This window comes from Daphnia magna, linkage group LG3 (assembly GCF_020631705.1).
Source record: "Daphnia magna isolate NIES linkage group LG3, ASM2063170v1.1, whole genome shotgun sequence".
NCBI lineage: Eukaryota > Metazoa > Arthropoda > Branchiopoda > Diplostraca > Daphniidae > Daphnia > Daphnia magna.
This window is the reverse complement of record NC_059184.1, coordinates 4232429-4254472: the sequence shown is the minus strand read 5'-3', so window position 1 is coordinate 4254472 and position 22044 is coordinate 4232429. Positions and strand designations below refer to the sequence as shown.

The 22044-nt window shown below is 40.0% G+C and overlaps 4 protein-coding genes across 10 annotated transcripts; 2 read left to right on the top strand and 2 right to left on the bottom strand.

The window, feature by feature from the left end:
* Window positions 1-9: 9 nt before the first annotated feature.
* Window positions 10-9170, bottom strand: LOC116919794 (activated Cdc42 kinase-like). 5 transcript variants are annotated; one of them, XM_045171429.1, is made up of 17 exons: window positions 9034-9170; window positions 6014-6115; window positions 5831-5943; window positions 5631-5768; window positions 5305-5505; window positions 5086-5235; window positions 4837-4985; window positions 4356-4773; window positions 4175-4287; window positions 3933-4066; window positions 3612-3748; window positions 3314-3557; window positions 2858-3231; window positions 2504-2791; window positions 1608-1838; window positions 841-1545; window positions 10-780 (listed from the first exon to the last, which is right to left on the bottom strand). In XM_045171429.1, exons 3-17 carry the CDS (start codon window positions 5930-5932, stop codon window positions 517-519), a joined length of 3648 nt encoding a protein of 1215 aa, XP_045027364.1. In that variant the 5' UTR covers window positions 5933-5943; window positions 6014-6115; window positions 9034-9170; the 3' UTR covers window positions 10-516. The 5 variants fall into 5 exon arrangements, with proteins under 5 accessions (XP_045027364.1, XP_045027363.1, XP_032781717.2 ...); XM_045171428.1 differs by lacking the exon at window positions 9034-9170 and having other exon boundaries at window positions 10-372; window positions 468-780; window positions 6014-6290; XM_032925826.2 differs by lacking the exon at window positions 6014-6115 and having other exon boundaries at window positions 9034-9158.
* Window positions 9171-9195: 25 nt separating this feature from the next.
* LOC116919798 (little elongation complex subunit 2) lies at window positions 9196-12592 on the top strand. Its single transcript, XM_032925830.2, has 9 exons — window positions 9196-9327; window positions 9394-9760; window positions 9829-9960; window positions 10036-10270; window positions 10347-10502; window positions 10568-11442; window positions 11507-11654; window positions 11742-12140; window positions 12205-12592. Exons 1-9 carry the CDS (start codon window positions 9302-9304, stop codon window positions 12297-12299), a joined length of 2433 nt encoding a protein of 810 aa, XP_032781721.2. The 5' UTR covers window positions 9196-9301; the 3' UTR covers window positions 12300-12592.
* Window positions 12512-17318, bottom strand: LOC116919795 (ventricular zone-expressed PH domain-containing protein homolog 1). Of its 2 annotated transcripts, none has more exons than XM_032925828.2 (8): window positions 17120-17318; window positions 16787-16867; window positions 16563-16723; window positions 16324-16468; window positions 16077-16251; window positions 13809-16009; window positions 13356-13733; window positions 12512-13282 (listed from the first exon to the last, which is right to left on the bottom strand). In XM_032925828.2, exons 2-8 carry the CDS (start codon window positions 16832-16834, stop codon window positions 13013-13015), a joined length of 3378 nt encoding a protein of 1125 aa, XP_032781719.1. In that variant the 5' UTR covers window positions 16835-16867; window positions 17120-17318; the 3' UTR covers window positions 12512-13012. The 2 variants fall into 2 exon arrangements, with proteins under 2 accessions (XP_032781719.1, XP_032781718.1); XM_032925827.2 differs by having other exon boundaries at window positions 12512-13285; window positions 17120-17315.
* Window positions 17319-18554: 1236 nt separating this feature from the next.
* Window positions 18555-21712, top strand: LOC116919801 (zinc finger protein 236). 2 transcript variants are annotated; one of them, XM_032925836.2, is made up of 10 exons: window positions 18555-19307; window positions 19367-19416; window positions 19485-19644; window positions 19727-19908; window positions 20019-20189; window positions 20299-20415; window positions 20486-20557; window positions 20619-20702; window positions 20775-20855; window positions 20937-21712. In XM_032925836.2, exons 1-10 carry the CDS (start codon window positions 18947-18949, stop codon window positions 21354-21356), a joined length of 1698 nt encoding a protein of 565 aa, XP_032781727.2. In that variant the 5' UTR covers window positions 18555-18946; the 3' UTR covers window positions 21357-21712. The 2 variants fall into 2 exon arrangements, with proteins under 2 accessions (XP_032781727.2, XP_032781726.2); XM_032925835.2 differs by having other exon boundaries at window positions 18557-19307; window positions 20474-20557.
* The last annotated feature ends 332 nt before the right edge of the window (window positions 21713-22044 follow it).

The window sequence follows — 22044 nt, the reverse complement described above, 5'->3', positions numbered from 1 at the left end:
GGAACAAAGCCATAGTAACACATATATTGGCAATTTTCTATTACTTTTAAGTTACAACAGAGAATTTCAGATCACGAAAATGCACTGAACTTGCTTAATATCAATCAAAGGATGGAATCTTCCAATCCAATGAGAGGTTCTAGAAAGGAGATAACTCTCACAATACGCGTAAAAAGACTAGAAAAGCCAAGCAAAAGCAGAAACTTTAGACGATTCGGTCATAACATTTGCCAAGCAAGCAATGTTTAGATTATATGTGATACACGACGAAAACCATTACCGATAAAGGATTAAAGGCACTCGTAGGAGTACGTAGAGGGTGCGTATTGGTAAACACACCAAACACATTTCTATAGGATGTCTGTACAAAAACTGTTTGGCCATTATCCAACGAGGGAAAAAAAAAGGAAAAGAAAAAAAAAAACGATATTGAGATAATATAGGAATATCAGAGGTGAAATACGCACTTGCTAGCTGCTGTGTCTGCTAAACGGCGAGGTTTGAGCCGAATACTTGCTAAACACGAGTACAATCTTCTCTGTTGGCTGCCTGTGAAATAAGGTGGGCAGCAGCGCGTGCAACGTCCCAGCAGTTCTGATTTAGAGATTCTTTAAGGAGACGGCTATGACTTGTCAAATGTGGATGCGTCGTCGACAATAAAGAACATAGCTTGATCAATTTAATAGCTTTGTGAACATCCCACTCAGTTTCATCTAATGCAGAAAGACATTCATCTGGCGAGGTTTTCTCTTTTCCTAAAACCTTTTGCATAATGCGAACCTGAACGGAAAATTTAGGTTTGAAATATTTTCTACTTGCTCTGATGCGATTTGTGGTTACCTCGTCTGAATCTGTTCCTTGTGCAGGTCCACGGGTTCGTTTAGAATTAGGGCGGTCACAAGCAAAGTCCAATAAATCCTCACAGGAAACATGATCTTTGCTTTGATATAAGGACGAAGATGAGGTAACCGACTGGTTTGTCTCTTCCTCCATATCATCAAGTGCTTCTAGTTCCGAGGCAATCTGGCTATCGTAGCTGTCATCTAGGTTGCAAGTGGCTCGTGGGGGTTTTGCAGGCGGCAATGACGATAAGTTCACTTCTGTCGGCGGCAAGCTCATACTACCCGTTAGCGGGGGTGATAATGGCGAATCCGGATTGGAGTTCTCCTCGCCGTTCGCTCCCCAACGGTTAGGATTGGGCAAATTCGTTGGATAGATAAGAGGATGTTTTCGTTGATGTCGTGGCTTGATCGACACAGTTGGTCGAGTGCGATCACGTGGAGGCAAAGGTAGCGGGTTATTTTCTCCATCCTCCTCTTCTTCTTTTTTAACGCACGCTTGCTCCCGTAACCAAGAGTTACTGGGCTGAGACATAGACTCCTCGTATCCCGGTGGACGGTAGTGGGTAAAATTATTGAAGTTAGAATTCTCAATTACCAAAGGAGCAGGTTTATTAAGACGTGGCTTGGGTGAAACTGGAGGTGGACCTAACTTTCCTCGATCAATCCTTGCTAAGCTTGCGAATGCAATACTTTCCATTGTATCCTTTATAAGAACGGCATTATGAAATTATCATAAATTTCTGATAATAGAATATCACAGATTACCTTTAATTCACGACTATCTCGTGAAGATTGCGAGTGATGTTTGTTCCCTCTTATTTTGGGTCTGACAACTGTCAAGCCACCCGAACGTAACATCCTTAGTGGATTGGAATCTTCCGGCTCGCTGGGAGGCGTTGGAGCTGCTGCGACATGCTGGCTGACGACATGGATATCAGCAACGGGTTTTTCAATCAGGATATTGTAAGCCGATTTTGATTCCTCCGTTAAAATCGACTATGGGAGATCAAGAGAATAACGAAACAGAAGAAGTTGGGAAAAACAGAATTTCAAAAAGAAAATAAATAAATAAAATTAAAAGAAGAAAAAGTAATAACGTACTCGAGAAGAAAAACAACATAAAATTAAAATTAAAACAAAATAAAAAATAAGTGAAATCTGAGACAACATAACAAAATAAAAACTGCGTTAGAACCTAAAACGATGCCTAAGCGGAAACAAGAAATCCAGTGTAACTTCAAAGAAAAACTTAATATAAGAAGGAAAACTATACACTCAAAAATTCGCTCGTAAATTCTGGATATTCTTCTTCGTCTATGGAAGAGTTGGCAGAGGACAGAGCTAACGAAAATGATCTATGCAGACTAAGTGATTCATGAGATTCTGAATCCTAAGGTTTTAATGGAAGTAAACAACGAACATTCAGGAATAAGTAAAGATCAGGCAAAAATAGGGCAAATGAAAAATAAAATTTAAATTGATTAGTTGTGAACTCCAATATAAATGCAATCGTACGATGGTGCAACAAATAACGGGGTTCTTCTGTTGAACAACTAAATCGAAATAACACATCTCAAATATATAACTTAAGCTACTGAAATGTGCAATTAAAAATCTTAATGTGAATTCACATACTGATTTTATAATTCGGCTATAAATACCTGAAGATCAGCGATAGATGCTGCCTCTTTCGCAAAGTTACGACGTTCATGTTTTGGGCTAGTTTTTGCACTAAACTTGAAGGAGAATTTGCGCTTGCTCGGTGATGAAGGAGTCCGAGGTGAATCTAAAGACATGGCCGCCATATGCCCTGAGACGGCATGATCGACAGCGTCATAGGCACCGCTAGATTTTGCATCTAATTCGAGCATGGAACGCGTTGCAAGCTCATTAGCCATTGCTATAGCTTGGTCCAACGTTCTCTGATCTGAAGCTGATATTGGCTTAACCTACAGAATAAGATTAGCTAGCTATTATTACTGACCAATTTAACTCTCTCTAAATGAATGCGTTACATGTGCTTGCTTTTTTCGCAATGTATCCTTTAGCGTTCCACGTTTACTCTCCGGTTGACTGCCAGCTAAACTACTTTGATCTTCCTTCCAATCAAAATGTTTATCGCTGTAGGGCGAATTTGCCATGTGTGCTGCGCTACCACTTCCTAACGCTCGCAATACTTCGTCCATCAAGCTCGGGCCGAGGTCAAAGCCCGGGCTATCAGTTACTTCTTCATCACTGATCTCGTGGTATTCATGTGGTCCAGGGAAAGCGTCGGGCGGAACATGGCTAATGCCTTGTATGGCTTTTTGGTTAGCCGCAGCAAGGAAACCTGGCGTAGGAGGAGCGGAATTGTTGTCCTTTTCGCTGGCAGTATCAGACCAATTGTGATCTTTCGACCATAAAAAAACAAAAAAACAAAAAAAAACAATTAACTACCGAAGCTCTAACAAGGACTAGAATGAGTAAATTACCTGCTGCTGGTCCAGCTCGTCCACGGTCTCCAAATCGCGCCAGCAATGGCGCTCTATCAGACAGATCAGATGATGCGCTATTTATTGAAAAGGCGGACGGTGGACCACACATAGGCGACGCTGGGCCTGGCGAGGGGGTTAACGGAACGTCTGTTCCGCCATGGTTGTTCCCGTTACTTGACATGTTTTGAATATCATCTTGAGGCTTGTACGGTGTAACTACTTGTTTTGGTAACTGGTGATACTAAATTATATTGATATTCTTGCTAACACGTAAATATAAAAGAAGTGAAGATACTTTGTCTCCAAGGAATGCCACGTCACCAAAATATGCACCGTCTAGCCCTACGTGACCCGTGTGTTTCAGATCTCCTTGTGGGGAACTGATCATATCTGTCCTAAGTCTTCGCTTAGACGAATACGCATTCTTTCCATCTGCACAAATAATCAGTCAATATTTTACGGTAAAAACCTTAAAGCGGAAACAATCATGAACGGGATGATAAAAGAGCTTATCTGACTGGAGATAACTTAAAATTTGGAACAGGCGGTTACCAATAGGGATAAAACTGCGAAATAACTTGTAAGTTTCATACCAATTAGTCGAAAGTGAACGTACCTCCTCGTGAAAACTGGGGTTTGACCGACGGTAAAATGTTGCCCAAATAAGAAACCGTGTGAGCAGGGTTGAACAAACCCGTTTTTCCGTTATTAAGGACGCCCTTCCAAGAATTTGCCACTTCTGGTATGGGCCTTGAAAAATAATGAACAGATGCATGACCATCAACTTCCATCGAAGCAGAAAACAAAACAAAACAGGATTCTGTTTTCCTGTTTGAAGTTTCGCAATAAAATACCCACTTTTTGTCCAATACTGTTAAGACGTCTCCGATTCGAAATTGTAATTGATCCCTTCGCGGTTTGGAAATATCCTCTAGGCTATCTTGGATGGCTTGGACTTGTTCCGGTTTGCACTGCAAAGAATAGCACATGAAAATTTTAATTGCCACACCGCAACTCACGCGTCTATTTCTTTACTTACTTCCGGAAGGAGGTTCATAAGATCGATGAATCTGGGGCGGTTATGCGGTTCATGCTGCCAACATTTTAGCATGATGCTGTAATAATCCTTAGGACACGATTCTGGAGGCTCCAATCGTTGATAGCTTGGTTCGTCGATGGCTTCAAGGATTTGCTGACCTGTGAGCGCAGCCCAAGGCTGGAAACCATAACTAAACATTTCCCATAAAGTAACCCCAAAAGCCCACACATCTGAAGCAGAAGTGAACTTCAGGTAGTTGATGCATTCTGGTGCACACCAGGCAATAGGTAGCTTGAGATTCACATTGAAATTGGTCTGGTAGTAGTCTTTCCCAACACCAAGGGCCCGGGAGAGCCCGAAGTCGGAAATTTTTATTTTGTTTTTGGTAAAGACAAGGATATTTCTGGCAGCTAAGTCCCTATTGACGTAGAAGAAGATAAAAATAACCTGTAGAATACAACATAGATAGCTGCCACTATACCTATGAATAAGTCGCTTTGATTCCAAATACTGCATTCCATCACAAATTTGTATGGAAAAATCGCACAAAGAAGGCACAGGAAAACTTGGTCTCAGAGCAGGTTCTTTCAGGCATTCCAACAAAGAACGTAATGGGGCCAATTCTGTTACCTATAAAAAGGGATAACATTGAATTTAAAGATTTAAAAAAAATAAATTAAATAAAAAAAAATAGTAATAATAGCTATTTGCATCAAGATTGGGTATTTACCAACATGAGGGAGTTTGTATCCAAAACTACGCCATAGAGGCGAACAATGTGTTCATGATCAATGGTATGCATTATAGCAGCTTCTTTGAGGAACTCCATAGGATTGTTTTGCATACGCTCTTTGCTAAGGCATTTTATTGCTACTTGAATCTGCATTTGAAAGAATAGCTGGTTTTAGTGACAGATGTGCTAAAATAGAATTAACTAAAGGGCACATACTCTGTCTCCATCTTCATTGGTCCACACTCCTTGTTGGACAATTCCAAACTCTCCAACACCCAGCTCCTTATTAACAATAATTGCCTCAGCAGGAATTATATGCTTGCTAGGTACTTTCAGCTGATATGACCTTTCTTTACTTCCATCATCTGGTAAAAGAATAGCCATGGCAGCTCCATCTTCCTTCTTAGGCTTAATAATCTGTACAATCAGAAACAAAAATATAAATAATGGAAAATTTTTCTTATTCATCAGTCAATCTGGAGATGTTCTGGTAAGGTAAATTCTACGAGGGTACAATCACTGTTAGATTTATGGTTTCTTACATTTTTAAATTTATAAAGATAATTTTGTGGACAGTGCTTGTGAAATATCTTCCTGAGTCTCCGGACTTCTGGTCTTGACAGACCAACTTGCAAAAAATCTTCATCGGTAGCATACTTGAGTTGATGTATGTTATTCACCTTTAAATGATGCCAATGAAACCAGCAAATATATATTATGAATAACTTAGATATTTACATACCTTCAAATCATTTTTAATGGTACTATAATATTGTTGTAACTCTGCTTCTATCAAAAATTCATAGAGACCTGGTCCAGATTTTAACATGGCAGAATGAGGCATTGTGGTAATACCTGCCAACAGAAAACAGCCTTTTGTTAGGCAAATCCGAGTTACAGTAATAAAAACATTCGATGTTCTTACATATAGCAGTGGTTCTTAAAATACACGGTTATAGCGAACCATTGAAGAACAATTTGGTAATGTGAGCCTGGTAGGTTATTTGGTCCCGAAATCCGACTGACACTTGATTTTAAGCACGGAAAATACGATGAAATTTGATTGCAACTAATATTGTAGAGCAATATTTAGTTATTGATGGAAAATTCTAGCTGCTTTTTCATCGTTGACTGAAAATCTACACAAACTCACGTCAGTCCAAGGCCACAGCCCATAGCTTATTGCCTTGATCCCGCAAGCCTGCGTCTGCTTGGCTGTACAATACCAGCTTTCCCAAATTTCCGGGGGGGGGAGGGGAGAGGGGAAGGCAAAGTATCACCCATCACCCAGTTAGAAACAATTTATAGGTAAACTACATTTTTAACTTGTAAATAAAAATGAGAAAACTTTTTTTTTTACTTTTTGGGTTGCCAATTTGCTTGGCAGGTAATGCCGATTACGCCTCACCTTCGAGGTTGTATTTTCAAATAGTTTTGTTCAGAAATTGCGTATGTGTAAAGAATGGGGTGTCATGACCCCTCTGTGATTAGATAACGTTTAATTTGCACATCGTAGTAATAGCTAGTATTTTCTGGAGGCTTCGTGTATAAGGGCATCAAAGGGAGGAAAATGGAGCAAAGGAGGTCGTGTATTGGTAAAAACAAGAACGTGGCCATCGGAGTGCCTGAGAAAACAAGACTTATTTTAAAGCTATAACCATCCAACAGACTTCGTCCCTCTTTTCTTTCCTTGCTCACGCTACGGCACATATGCATACCGGAATAGACCTAATTTTAGAGCTACGGGCATGTGTCATCGCCTTCCGACATTTTAACTGGTTTTAAGACTGAAAAGGGGAAAGATGGAGAGGGGCACGAAGGTAGGTTAATCTTTAATTTTTTTTTTTCTTTCAGGAAACAGAAAGGAAACACCATCTGGTATAAGCTATAAGCTGTCATTTGATTAGCTTCCGCAAGGGTAAACTGATCGGATCGCGCCATTCCCATACGCTATGCATATCATTGACTATAAACAACGCATGTTTTTCAGAAATATTTTCTCGATATATTAAACAGGAAAGGAAAGATAATCCTCAGGCGTATTTAACCATGAATATGCTAGTCATGCATGTCTGCCTAATTTCAGGTCAAAACTACAGACATGCAATTTCACATGCAAATTTGTGATTGCATATTTAATTGTGTGCAAATCAAAGCAGTTACGTAAAACAAAACAAAATCGTACTAAAAGAAGAAGAAAAAAAATTGGTAAAGTCTTTTACGCCACTATACAAACATACTTTCACATAAACAGACAAAGAATATTATTTGTAATACTATACTAAATACGTAAACAGCCTATCCTTTCCATGCTACAGACGATTGGTATGTCGGAGAAGTTTAAAAAATATAACCTTTTATTTGGCTTAAAGGGTGCCATAGGCGACGGCTTCAAAAGATTACTTCAAACTGGATGCTCATTATGTTTGATTACGTACGATGCCAATAGAGAATTGGTTAGAGACCAAGGACATAATTTCTAGGCGTGTGTGGTCATTCAAATGCATTCTCACGATCCTCTTAGGAATATTATTGTTATTTAATTTTTTCTTTTTTAAATAAAAATTGTTTCTGTTTAAATAAATATTTCTAGCGTGACACATCCTACACACATACATCCCTTAGGGCGAATTCGGTCTTTGCGGTCGATGCTGAGTTTGTCTGGTATTTCATTTTGTGAGACCCAAGACCAACATACAAAAGGCACAGTACCCAAAGAATGGCGCTTAAAGAAACCCTTCTCGGCTCAAGACTTTCTTCCATATCTTCCAGCATTTCTTTTGAGCACCAGAAGAATAATTGGTTGCCTCGAACCAATCACCATAATACTTTAAAATTAAACCAGTTGCATACAACCGTAATTCAACAACCGTTCCCGGTTAGTAGGTTTGCTTTAATTAGCAAGCTCTTTTAAATTGTTTGCGTAAAATACTATTGGCCTTGAACGGTTTGTTTGTATGAGTCGTGCGTTGTGTGTGACGGAACGCGCTCGAGAGCAGCATGAACGAGCGTGACTGCACCCATGCACACTCGGCTTAAATTTCAAAGCAACTTTGTATTAGACCTGTGGCAAAGGCAGAGGAAGATGGAAGAACTATAATATTTTCTTTTCTTTTACATGCTTTGCTATGGGACTCGTATCCAATATCCATCATCCGACGAGATCGATGCGAAAAAGATTATCCTCGATTGAGCTAGGAGGCAAATAAAAAAGATTGTGAGTTATGCTGGTGCAAAAGAGTCAAGGAAAAACTGGCCTTGATGAACAACTAGGCTTCAGCGTATCTCATCGCCCAAACGCATTATGCTATGTGAGCTTGAAAATTCTTACATGCGTATAGATCCGCCCTCCCTTTCCGTAATTTGATCATTCTGAGTGTCAAAGAGCCCCTATGTACTTTATTACAAACTTTTGCTATCCCCGTGTGATAACAAGTTTTAAAAAAACTACGATTCATGGGTTCCAAGTTGGAACTTCCAACTGTGGTCATTCACACGAAAAAGGAAATAATGGAAATCGTCGTTACTAAATCTTTTAAAAAAAGCTTACTGTTTTACGTGACGTCTGTTATCTATATCCATTGATCTACAGAATAGTTGGAATGTAAAGATCAATAATAAATACATTATGCAGAGTTCCCTCGTGCGGACTGGCTTATGTGATTGGGTTTTGGGCGTCCGCATGGGTGGGCGGATGTTTTGAGTGGTTTTTTTGAATTATTTCATGGACACGAACGGATTATTTGCTGTTTGTCCTTCACACAAGGACTTACTAAAGTCCCATGCCTAATGAGCTTTTTCTTGCTTGGAATAACGTTCACCCCACTTAGCTATCCATAAAAAAGTCTAGAAGGTCACTCGCGTGCTTCAACAAAACATGGATGATTATGTAAAGAGCACACCGACCCTTGGGTCGTTAGACTCGACGAATAACTTTTAACGTACCTTGAAATGCTAAACGATGACCAGATCCATTGTTTGATGGAACACAGTCAATGTTGGAAACTGATGACCTAAGAATCACAGACGCAGTAATGCCACAACACCTTTCATTTCCCCCTTTTTTACATGATAGATTAAAGATTACTGACGTTCACACTATGAAAACTCCTGAAGAGTTCCCCTATTGACTATAGATGTCGTTGCTTTCTGTTGTTATTTTCATGGCATAAAGTATACCTTATGTTGGTATACTTCATGTTCATAGCATGCCATGGAGGGGTTTTTGACTATTAATTGGTAACACCCTGGCTGTTATTTATTAATTCAACCATAGCATGCCATTCATTTTTCTGTTGCCCACAGGGATAAGGCTGTTGATGAGTCAAGCAGCTTTTTCTCCAGAGATGTGTTTGACAACTGTTCAGCGGCATTCCACGCGATCCATAGAATCCCTCAGTCTCCATGGCCACACGATGAACAGGGATCGATGAAAAACAATTCACGAGGAGCAAGTGGTAAAACTTGGTCCCCTTGCCATTTGAAGCGAATAGCTGTGGAAAGTGTAGGAGGCCAAGGAAAAACATTAAAAATTCAACCACCAGCACCTTTCCCTCGAAAGTCAGTTTTGAATGTCTTTGAACAAAAAGATTACTTGTTTGCAATCATTAGAGTCATGAGATCATTCATGATTGCAATACCAGCTGATGCTGATGACTTCATTCGTATCAAGGTACAATTAAAATAATTTCCCTTTTGAAATGAACTGATCTAGAATTAAGGGTTGCATTTATTATCCAGGAAATGCAAATAAAACTAAGAGACGAAATACAGGAGTTTCAAAAACTTGCACAAACCATTATGGAAAACAATCCATCAGCCTACCTTAGTTTGAATCCTGGGATTGCCAGATATGTAAATGAAATGTGGGAGGTAAAAAACAAATTATATATTTCTATTGATGCCTCCCTTCATTTTTTACTGCTTTAAATTGTTCTCATTTTATAGACACAGTTAGCTAGTGTGCACTTGTATCCGTCTTTTTACAAACTGATAGGGAACATTATTCTTGTACCCAAAGAGAATATGATAACCCTGGATATGACACTGGAAAGAACTGTTTTGGAATTAGGCCGAATTCCATGTCAGATATTTCCCCCCTTAAATACGTTGATAAAAATACAGCGAAATTACAAGATAATAAACAATCGGTATCCTGCAAATGTACTCGAGAGTGAACAAAGTATTTAAGTTAATACTTAATTATGAGATTCTTCGTTTAAGTGTTAATTTTCAACGCATTTTATTTTCTTCTCAAGTGAGCAATGATGAAAATGCAGTCAAACTTGCCACTAAATACGGAGTGAAGATTGTCGTTAGTGCGAAGGCGCTGCGTTCTCTTGCGGGAAATGTCGGACCTCTTTTCCGACGTTCGTGGGATATTCCTTTCACCATCAAAGAAGTTAATTTCCATGGTAAAACAATCAGAAAAGAATTTATCTTCCGAACACCTGGTACTAATTTTGAATTTGACTTCCAGGTGAAGTTAACAAAGTCATTTTTATTGATGAACCTCTTCCTCCGTCTGAGATGTCAGCCGTTGAAAAAAATGCACTTTTCAATAGAATGGCTATAAAATGTCAATTTAGTAATGTGAACCGCTCACGTTTCTTCGTCTACACGGGATCGGGCAAGAAATATGAATACTCAGAATCTGCTGAAGAAGTTCCTGGAGACATATTTAGTTCTGACAACACCGATCTAGACAGTCTTGAAACGTTTGGCATTGAAAAACGAGCATCCAGTTCGTCTAAGATTTGCACTCTTAAGGTTGGTGAAGCGCAACAAGTAACCCCAGAAACAGGAAACACTGCGGAGGCGATAGAAGTCACAGATGTGGAAAAACAGCAAAAACCCTTCGAACACGATTTTTCGACAGCCACCGACTCTGATTCTTCAGAGATGTCTCTGGTTATCGACACAGGTAGTGAATGTGGCCAGTCTCCACGGAAAAGGAGCAAAAATGCCAGTAAAAACATAAAGAGCCATAAAAAGTTTCCTAATGACACTTCAAACACATTAACAAGCATTGGTACAGAAAATCAAACTGATCAGCAAAATAAAAATAAGGTCCCAGAACCTGGTTTTAAGGTTCCAATAAGAACCGGTAAAATCGGCGCTCCCAATACTCAAGCCAGTTTGCTTAGCGACATTCTTCAGAATCAGGAAAAAATGATGCAATCCCATCGCAAGCCATCACCGAAGAAGAACACAGATTCAACCACTTCTAAAGAGAATCCTCAGGAATACACTAAACCAAAGAAGGATGAGAATCTCACTTACAGAATATGGAACTTGCAGGCAAACGAAAAATCTATTCGACTTCTTGTACGCTCTTCAGTGGATACAGCTATTGTAAGTCATCACAACGAGTGTTCAATGTTGGGTGTTCAACATTAAAACTAATACATTTACTTAGGTAACCTCCAGTGGCGAATTTAGAACATTCTTGATGATTCCCAAGACGGAATACCAACCATGGTTTGGGGGAGAATGCTTGTCCACACGTGAAATGAATGAACAATGGATCGATTTACATTTAAGACCCGAATGCAAACTCGTCCGTAGTAAGTAGACCCCTTTTTACTTAATCTAGTTTAACTGTCTGACGATTACATTTTTTTTTTTTTTTCTTCTTTCTTCGTTTCCGATAGTTCGGTTGGACGCGTACACTGGCGATTTTCTCATGTGTGAACAAAAAGACGCTGCCTGCCTTGAGGCCGAGATAAGTTTTCAGTATGGAACACATAACAAGCCAGCAAACTCTCTTCAAACTATATGGGCTGTCCTGTCTTCGTTATGTGACCTGAATTTGAGCCCAGGACAGTTTCTACTCCGGCACGGCTTTCACGACGGTATGTGTATCCAAGTGTGGGAATCGACTGGGAAGGAATCTTCGTCGCTAGATCTGCACAAAATTTACAATGAAATAGACCCGACTGCTAATGCAGTGCGAGGTGTAAGTGAAAATTGGTCAGCTCTTGATCCCTGCGCAGTATTTCCCATCCAACGAGCACTTAACCGACCACCACTTACGTTTGAACCGACTGAAGGTTCGACATTTAAACCGGCTTAAAATAGCATACCATAAGTTTACTAACGAAATATTTCTGGCAGATTTGAAGAAGACGCAAATAAAAAGAAAAGCTGATGGGGGCAAAAAGAAAAACACAAAAAAGAAGAAACAAGGAGCGGCCAAGGATAAATTCTAATGCTACATAAGTTACCCCGCATGGAAAGACTCCCTTTGACTGTGCTCACCTTTGTGCTGTGATCTCTTTTCAATAACTGCTGTAAACCAAGAATGAAGGCCTTCCACAGAAATTCTTTGAGATGTAAAAAAAATTTAAAAAAATCAGCTTTTCTCGTTGCACACCCGAAATATGTTCTCATTTCAAGCCCTTATGGCAATTTGTGGATAAAATTGGTATGGACCTTGACATGTATTGTCCGACTTTTTCATCTTTAGGCTTTACTGTCTTAATAAACTAGAAATTACATCCGAGAGAGTATAAGTCTAAATATATAACAAGGCCACTGTTTCCAGTAAACGGTAATATAACCACGGTAAAACACACTAACAATGAGGCATTGGTGGGAAGCACGATCGTGAAAATAAACTGATGGATTCTTTGTTTGAAAAATCCTACAGAAACATCTTCATCCAGTTTCTACATTCTTATCACGAGAACTCTAATTTTAAAGCACAGGAATGGATGTGTAGCAATGACTTTTCGAATCAGAGGAAAAAGAATCCTACACGCAGTTGCGGCAATCGGAGAAGATAGTCGTTAGTGATTGTTAAAACTTGGGGAAGCAAAGGTCGCCAAGATGAAAAACAAAGAAACAACATTAATTGCCAATTTCAGCATAGCAACAAGGTTTAACGGTACGTTCGGAAAGCCACATTCAATCGTTTTTGCTTTCAAACAGCAGTCCGCAAACCAAATTGCGATTGCGCTAAAGAAAAGTGTTGGGAAGATGGTCTAGAAGGAGTATCACGAGCATGCGATGAAGCCACGGCAATCGAAAGACATTGAACCCATTCTTCTGCATTTTTACCATCTTTAGCCTTAAGAACGTACGTTTTGTCGCTGGTGAAAATTTCAAAAGCTTTAGGAATACTTCTGCCTTGGCGTCCTACCTTGACACTCCGTATCTGGTTAATTTCGATCGGTGTCGCATCTTGGTCCAACTTCTATCAAAAGTTTCGAACTGTCATTTCAATTTTGCAATCAAATAATGCTCACTGAAATAGAGAAACGTACCGATTCCTTGTAGGTCAGATGTGCACCAGACAGCGTGAAATAGCGTGTTCTCCAGCGTCTGAAAATGAGCCACTTGTTCCTTTTTTCTTTGAGCTGGCCCTCCATCAACGGATGGTTTTCTTGCATAAAGCCAGGCGCCCGTTCGGGATGATTGCAAAGGAAACAATTCCACGTACCCGCAGGTGCATTAAATTCGAAAACATCAAAGAAGCGATCTTGCTGCAGCTCGTGCATAAGACTGTCTTGATCTTTGGTCGACGGGAATGCTGACATAACCAGATTCAGAAATGAGCGGTTGTCACACTTTAGGATATCCCAACAATTTTTTAAACTGCTAACTGAGGCATCTCGAGTACTCAAGGCCGAAGAGGATCTTGACTGGAATGAAAATAACATCAACCAATACATGTGTTTTTTATACGTGTTATTTTTGTAATTAGAAAAAGAAAATACCTGTAATGCGAGAAACATCAGGTGGATCCAAAGTCTGGGATGTTTCGTTTTCAGAGCAAATAAAGATTTTCCATAAAGACAATATTCGCTTTTTCCTTGGCACGTAAAGTGAACTTTGGCATGCTTCTTTGATCGACGCTCTTCAATTGTGCACTTCACGGGTAAAGGGAGCCGGGCCATAAGTCTCTCCATGTACGCCTTAATCTTATCAAGATGCTTGTCACAAAAATGCTTAACAGCGTCTTGCATAGGGTAGGGCTCGAAGACACTGATACGCTGAGATGCTGCCATACCCACAGCATCATCATGTCTCGCCCTATCTCCGTTTGGGTTGCCAGAAAAATTTCCAGACTGAGCATGATTGCGCCTCACTACCACTTGTGTCTGAGGCTGATGCTGACCAGATGGATTGCTTATGGTGACACTGGAATTGTGGAAAGATAGAGTACTCTGGGAAGCCAGAGTGTTCGTGGACGCCTTATGGTGCTGGTTATCGACAGACGATTGGATTATATCTTCGTGCATTTTGACACCACTGCCATTCTGGCCAATAGGAGGTGGCGATGGAGCTAATGAGGACAGACTCGATGGAATCAATGAAAAAGGAGTTTGGTTTTGGATGCGATGTATAGGTGAAAGAGCAATGGTAGGTGAGGGTGTCATGTGATTTCCTCCACCCAAGCCAGCTATAACACCTATATCGCGAACACCTAACCCGACGCTAGGAGTGTTGTGGCCAAAAACCAGGCTGTTCATGCGAAGATCAGCTTCAGGATCTTCTTTCATTGTAGTTAAACTTCCACTAACGCTACGCATAGGGTTGCTGGCTGAAGGTGCGGATATGTTGCTAGTCACCGCGGGCGAATTTCCAGATGAAACCTGTACTCTGTTGGTAGACAGACTTCCACGGGAACCCCGACTAGCGAAGACGGCACCACGTCCGCCTTGATTAGGATTGTGGATTCCTGGTCCATGGGCCTCTCGACTCGGACCATAAGGGGTCGCACCAAGAGCCATTTGATGGGAGGAACCAAATCGCGCTATGTTCCCCTTGTGTAAAACTGGTCCAGCTGGGCTAGGACTAAGCCGATTGGTACTCATGTGAACCGCATTTATCCAGCTCATCGAACGGTTCATCACAGCAGCTGGAACAGCACTGCTACCTGGCACGGTAGATGGTGTAAGTCGCGGGGTAGAACGACTGGCATCGGCTTGTTTTGTTCTGCTACCAACGACCCTGTTTCCAGAAGTCGAGGCGTTATTGCTATTGCTGGCCGTTGTAGTTGTAATGGGATTGGTTATATTTAATCCACCCGGACCAAACGTCAGCAAAACAGGAATTCCTTGTGAGTTGTAAACAGGCGTACCACTAAAGACTGCACTAGCCACTGATATCGGTACGCTCATGTTCCCCACATTGACAAATCCTCCAAGTGATGCGCGATTGTTGTTTGACGTTGCGTTTGCTGCACTGGATAAGCTACCGGTAAAACCTTGGAGCGGCAGCGAGAGTCGATGATGGTTTGTAACGGTCGCATGCTGATTTTCCCCGTTCAGTTTGAGGACAGTGACGTTAGCGGTGTTTTTGGGTATTCCTTGTCCATTACGCTGCGCAGCTAAGTTTGATTTCATCTGCTGATAGATGTTCTTAGCTACACTGGGTGCTCCTTCTACGTAGCTTTCCAATTTGTTAACCAATCTTTCGGTAAGCAATGTTGGATGTGTGGCACAGAGACTAGCTACTTCTCGTAACAGCGAGGGGATGTTATGGTTCTCTGCTTGGATTATGTGTTGGACGATAAAATCCAAAGCCTCCTGGCCACGATCTTCATTCACATGCCCTAAACGGGCTATCACTTGAGCGGCTAAGCAAACAACCGAAGGTGCGGTTTCGGTAGCCTCTTTGATCCTCGAAGTGTAATCTAGCAACAAGGAGGCTTTGTACGCTGCCATTTCAGTTAGAAGCTGCAACGTGGCTGGAATGGCAGAAGGCACAGATAGGCAATCACATAGTTGTGGTAGACTTGCCTCAAGTAAAGCCGGCTGATTACGGGCAATGGGACCAAGCAGACTTAACAACGATATTTTTTCCGGAGTATCACAGAGGGGTAGCAGCGATGCTAGGGCCATCACATGTCCGTGGATTGCTTCTCGATTAACAGCGTATACCTGCGGAAGAACTCTAGCTAACGCATAATTTCCTACATGTGAAGAAAGAACATGATAATAATCACTTTTAACTTGGAAAGCCTCTAATAATATTCAAACCTGATATAAAAGAATCAATGATTGGCTGTATATGTTGTGCTAGCAAATCTGAATTGTTGATAGCTGCAAGGGAAAGGTAGGAAGAAAGATTTCTTGATAGGTCTCGATTTCCTTTATGAAGAAACTTTACAGCTACTGGCAGTGCTAATTCCATCACTCCTCGCTTGCTATAATTCTATACCAAAACATTAATACACTTTTAAAATAACCTTCCATCCACTGATTTATAACTTGGCTGTATACAAACCAAAAATATGCAAGACAAAACATCAGATGCAATTTTTGTGTGGGGTGGATCTTCACCTTTGCTGGATGGTGCAAGACTATGGCAAAGACAAGATTCCAGCAGAGCAACTAAAGCATCTGCATGTTTCTCAATGGAACCAGTTTCTCTGTAAGGGATTAAAAATTTGATTTTCTAAAATCATGTATACACAATATGCAGAAGTGGAGGCAATATGGTACCTATTGTATGCAATATATTACCTTATTGCAGAAGTCACCCTTGTGATGCAAATTTCAACAACACTTTGATCATTTGCATTTCTTTTGTATTCAGAGAGATGAATGATCTCTCTAATTTTATGAATAACATCTGAAAGATCTTGAATGATGGATTTATCATCTACAGAGAATAGGTCTCCTGCCTAAAGTGGATTTGGACAAAAAAATGTCTAAAAACATTTATAAAACTCAGCAATTAAAGTTACCTTAGATAAATCTTTTTTCGTCAAAACTTGGGTGAATAGCTCGTGCATTCTTGAAAATACTTTACTTCAATGGCTGGAAATCTGTATTTCAAAAATAAGACAGCTATAAGGTAGGCCTTGCAACCTGTGGAATGCCCTGACAATTGGGTTGTTGCAAGGCAGTAATACAAACATTTTATGACAGCAAATCCTTTACAAATTCTTATTTACACAACAACCTATTTACTATCACTTTAGCTTTATAACTAACATGTCACTATTTCTTGTTTACAGAAACTAATGGGTCTGTCAGGCTCTAAGTATTTCTTGTTCTGCAGAAAAAATCCCACCAACCTTTTTCTAAGTAGGCGACATCACGGTATTGTTCCATTAAATGTTTATAGCTGTAGGCTAATGATGGAACACGGTAGTTACACTGTTAAATGTGTCAAAATTGAGACGGTCCTTTTTATTCTTATTACACTCAAAGAGATGAAGTAAGGAAAAATTGCAGATTTGCAGGAAGTCTTAATCACCTATGAAGTGAAGGCTCTTCTCGCACGGCTAAGAGTTTGGTTCACCCCGGTTCACCCGGTTCACCCGAGCAGAGTCATAGCCCTCTATGGCCAAGCCAAAGTCTACACTCGACACCAGGGTTGTTACCAACCCCTCTATGACTCTGCCGAGAGTAGGGATTGGCCCGAGCCAATCGGGACGCTTTTTTTGCCAATCGGGGTAACCATTTCGGGGCATCAGGGTGGCGCAGGATGGGGCTTTCGGGATTCCGGGGAGAAAATGATACGCCCAGAACCCAATCGGGGTCCGTAATTAGGGATGCAACCTCGACTGCAAGTAATCGATTAATACAGAAACATAATCGATCGAGTTGTTTGCCCCGACATCATCCCGCAAATTACCATACTACCCGTCAACCACGAAACCGTAACAGCCGCAAAAGTAACGAAAAAAATCGTACCAGATCGATCATTTTTCTGGTAGGTCAGATCAGTTTACCGATCACATAGAGGGTGATCCCTAGTGCCTAGTCGCTGGTGGCTGACGGTGCTTGGGTTAAGCCCTCACCGGCTCAACCCGAAAAGTCCCACTATGGCATTCAAAATTATCTTGCTTAATACGAGTTTAGACACAGTTTGCCATGATCGATTTTTGTTATATTCGTATGGGAGGTGAATTACATTCGCTTCTGTTTCTTTGACAGAATATTTCTTCTCATGAACGATACCCAGTCTAGTCAGTCTACCTAAGTCCAATAGTCCATGGAAAGATCGTCTTTGTGGGTGTTTAAACGAATGAAACAATGGATTTGAGTTAAACACCCAAATGGCTTTGCTTTGAGGCTTGTGTTGCTCGAATTAACTCCGAAGGAAGTTTTAGGTTTTTGTTTACCTTTGGCGTTGCAGTTTTATTTTGCACAAAATATTGTTCCGATACCAGCCAGTATTTATCGATACAGTGACTTGTGTTCTGTTCGTTTTGTTACAGCGCTTGCCAAACACAATTCGTAATCAAATAGAAAAAGAATTTAATTCAATTAAATAAATTTAGTAAATTAACATTTTTATTTAGCAGCTTGCAACTTGCAAGGCTCAGAACGTCAGAATGATAGCAACATTCAGCACTCTTCTTTCTTCCACTTGGTTCAGCATATTATCATTTTTGTTTTTTTGGCGACTGTCATTTGTTTCCATAGGCATTCAATCTTCAAACCTTCAAACCCCTCCCATTTATGTTTCCCGCCTCCTCTTTTTTTTCTTGTAAACAATTGTAAGAAAAAAAAAAAAGACTTGGCGCCATCGCGTTTTATGACCACCGCCAATTGATCACTGATCAACGGAATCTGAAAATTTTGTAAGTTTGTAACGTTTAAATTACAAACAGCTTATTGATAACATAAATACCTGAATGTGCACGTTAACAAGTTCTGAGTGTATTAATCGTTACGAAGACAAGTGATTCAGTTGTCAGAGGTGGACCAAACTAACTTAATGCGATTGCGGATGACTCTTTCACTCCAGCGTCGGCTATACTACATGGTTTGACACTTGAAATACGTTGACCATTTCAAAATTTGGACCCATTAAAAAAAAACCCAAAAAACTTTACATCTGCCACAAAGAGTGGCATATTGTTTTCCATTGAAGACTGTTGTTTACCACCATCATGGAGAGTTTGACAGTAGAGCCAGTTCTGAGAGTGGAATTCAGGGAGAGCCGAGTAGGCAATGAAATGCTAGTAATTAATGGTTGTAAGTATATGGTGAATAGGCGTTCTGGTGAGACTGTCTACTGGCGCTGTGTCTATTCATGGTGTAATTCTCGGGCTGTCATAAAGGGAGGGCAATTACGATCAGCCAGAGGTGCACATGTTTGTCCCCAGCCAGATCAAAATGAAGTTCTAGCAAAAGAGCAAAAGCCACAAGTACAACCAAGTTTAATAGCTGGAATGCCAGAAAACATCACATTAAAAAACAAATCCAACTGCCTTAATGAAGCAGAAGATTTTGCAACAAAAATACCAGAAGGTTTATATAATGAAAATAATTAAAACAAAGAAATTAATATTTAAAAAATTATTTTGCAGCAAATGGCAGTTTCTTGGAATTTGTTGAAGACAAATCTGTGTTGACCAAAGTGATCATTGCCTACTGAGTTTGATTCCTAGAATAAAATCTAATTTTGTGCATTTTTTTAAAATTTAGACTGAGGATCCTGATGATCAGTTGTGTGATAATGATATTGCTTGGAAAGAACGAATATTAAAGGGCCTCAGAGTTTATTCTGAGGCTGAACGACTCCGTCGCTTTAAAGTTGCATATGACAACCGGAAAGCTTGGTTGAGTAACAAGAAATATTTCGATGGTATCAGTTTTTCTACTTGTAACTGTTTAAAATGTTGACTGATAATCTGTTTGTTCTTTCCTTTTTGAAAAATACAACAAAGACAAAATTTCTGGGTGCATAACAAAATGGACCAACAGCAATGCTACTTGGACCCATAGTAATGATTGGCCAACAAGAAGCCACTGTATGAAGCTGACCAAACCTGGGCGTGGAGCTGGAATGTTTGTTGAACAACCTTTCGTACCCATCAAGATCATCGAACACGTCAATCTTCCATTCCAGGTGCTTAGCAATTCTGCAGTTATTTTCTGCAACTTGCACAGAGATAATGCCTTTTCTGTTAAGCAACGTGGAAAAAACTAAAACACCGCATTCATTTGCCTCATGTTTAGGAAAAAAGCGTTCAAGAGGAAAGTAAATTTTACGAAATGGAAGAACCCGCAATAAAAAAGGAATCAAGGAAAAAGCACAAAGACAAAGTCAATAGAATGCGAAAAGGCATTGCAATCGAAAATCATGATGATTCTCACGAAATGGCCGTAGTCAAGAAAGAAGACATCAAGGTAAAAACGACTTTTCATATGAATCTGTGGTCAGATGGATCACTTCCAAATTGGCTTATTTTCTGCAATAAAAAAAACCAATATCACACTGTAATCTGTATGTTTACAGCATTTTAAAAACAAAGGGAAGTGTCCAATATGTGGGAAAATGGTCCAGTCAGCCATTGAGAGACATCTGAATGTTCACTATGGAATCAAACCTTACAAGTGTGGTCATTGTGATAAGGTAACGACATAGTTATTTCAGAATCATTTGCCAAGATTTCTTCTAAGAGGTTTAACAGTTGTTTTCACAGGAGCATAACTACCGCGCTCACGTCAGAATTCATAATTCTGAAACTCCATTCAGCTGCACAATTTGTCCAAAGGTAACGCAATCCATCGCCCACATTTTACCTTGAGCTTAATCTTGTTTCGTCTATTCCGAAGAAATTTGCATCAAACGGTACTCTTAAGAGACATATTATGAATCATTCCAGTGGAAGAACATTTCCATGCCATATTTGCGGAAAGGTAACAATTTTGCATCTGACACTTTTTTGTTGTTGTTGTGCATATTGACCATTTTTTCCTTTTAATTTGCAGGTATTTCAAAAAAGAGAATCTTTAGATTTTCATACCTGCACGTTTCAGTCAGAGGGAAAAAAATTCGAAACGCCGGACGTGGTAAAACTCATTATTGTTTGATAGTGCTGCAGTGAAAAGTTTTGACATTTATTCTGATTTTCTTTGTGCATTGGGATGCAGAAGGTCGACAGTGACGATGAAGAAAGAGAAACTCAGCTTCGCATACGTGGCAAAATGTCTAGTCCAATTAAAAGAAAAAAGAATGGGTCTTGTGACTTAAATGCACTGGATGAAGACGATAACGACAAGCTATCAAAAAGAATTGACTTACGTTTGTTAGAGGAAGCATTCAGGCAAAGGATAGAGCAACCCCAACGGAACCATAGAGGTGAAGCTGAGCCATCAGTGTCGGCTTCTTCTAAATTCACGTTGGAGGAGTTAAAGTATGCAGCCTTTCTGCAACCTAAAGTTGTACTGTCGAAATCTTTGAGTGTAACCATTGTCCAGATGATGTCCGAAGCCGAAATATCAGCAACACGCCAACCTGCAGTCTTTAGTAATCTATGGTTTCACAGTTATGCAAAACCTTATGAGCCGTGAAAGTTTGTTCATACGGGTGTGCAGCGACCAACTAGTGTATTTAGTTCATTCAATTCTATATATCGATCCTGCCCCCTGCACTTTCTTATTAGTGCAAATATTAGCTCGATTTATTTATGAAGATATGTTTCACTTGTTTCAGTCAAAAACTTGATCGCGCTTGATTTTTTTTTGCAGATAACCATACAGATCTATCTTCATTTAATCAACCATAGGGCCGTGTTGTCGAGCTTGTTAAATCTTAATCAATGAACGACTCACTAGCATTTGATTACCTGAAGTATACTGTGACTTTGCCTGTGTACTGTCTTCTAAAAAATATTTTTCTTCGACAATAAAACTGTTTTCGTCTGTCAGTTCTGTTGTCTCGTTTCTGGGAAGAGAAATTGGCGTTGCTTAAATCTATGTTGTCGAATGAGTTGCTCGTCTTCTCATCAAGGGAAAAGCTACCATGAATAAGCGTCGATTGGAAATCGCCCCACTTCCTTTTTTCTTCTTCTAACTTCAACTAGCTAGTTGAAGAACTCCTTTTCTCTTTTCTTTTGTCCTAAAATAGAGCACAATTGAATGCACCGTAACGGTTATAGTTTGCACCAAATCAAAAGTAGTAGGGGAAAATATTACTAGTCAAAACTTTTTCAGGCGAATCTTCATTATATAAAAAAATTATAAAATGTGGCACTTGATT

Excerpts from the sequence above, each read along its gene's own strand:
- LOC116919801 (XM_032925835.2), top strand. The coding sequence starts at position 18,947 with ATGGAGAGTTTGACAGTAGAGCCAGTTCTGAGAGTGGAATTCAGGGAG. Across the intron at positions 19,417-19,484 it reads ACAAATCTGTGTTGACCAAA|ACTGAGGATCCTGATGATCA; the intron begins GTGATCATTGCC and ends TTTAAAATTTAG. Across the intron at positions 20,190-20,298 it reads TCAAGAAAGAAGACATCAAG|CATTTTAAAAACAAAGGGAA; the intron begins GTAAAAACGACT and ends GTATGTTTACAG.
- LOC116919798 (XM_032925830.2), top strand. The coding sequence starts at position 9,302 with ATGGAGGGGTTTTTGACTATTAATTG. Across the intron at positions 11,655-11,741 it reads CGAATGCAAACTCGTCCGTA|TTCGGTTGGACGCGTACACT; the intron begins GTAAGTAGACCC and ends CGTTTCCGATAG. Across the intron at positions 12,141-12,204 it reads TACGTTTGAACCGACTGAAG|ATTTGAAGAAGACGCAAATA; the intron begins GTTCGACATTTA and ends TATTTCTGGCAG.
- LOC116919794 (XM_045171429.1), bottom strand. The coding sequence starts at position 5,932 with ATGCCTCATTCTGCCATGTTAAAATCTGGACCAGGTCTCTATGAATTT. Across the intron at positions 4,986-5,085 it reads ATACAAACTCCCTCATGTTG|GTAACAGAATTGGCCCCATT; the intron begins GTAAATACCCAA and ends CCCTTTTTATAG. Across the intron at positions 4,067-4,174 it reads TTAACAGTATTGGACAAAAA|GCCCATACCAGAAGTGGCAA; the intron begins GTGGGTATTTTA and ends TTATTTTTCAAG.
- LOC116919795 (XM_032925827.2), bottom strand. The coding sequence starts at position 16,834 with ATGCACGAGCTATTCACCCAAGTTTTGACGAAAAAAGATTTATCTAAG. Across the intron at positions 16,252-16,323 it reads TTTTGTCTTGCATATTTTTG|AATTATAGCAAGCGAGGAGT; the intron begins GTTTGTATACAG and ends GTTTTGGTATAG. Across the intron at positions 13,734-13,808 it reads TGATGTTTCTCGCATTACAG|TCAAGATCCTCTTCGGCCTT; the intron begins GTATTTTCTTTT and ends TTTTCATTCCAG.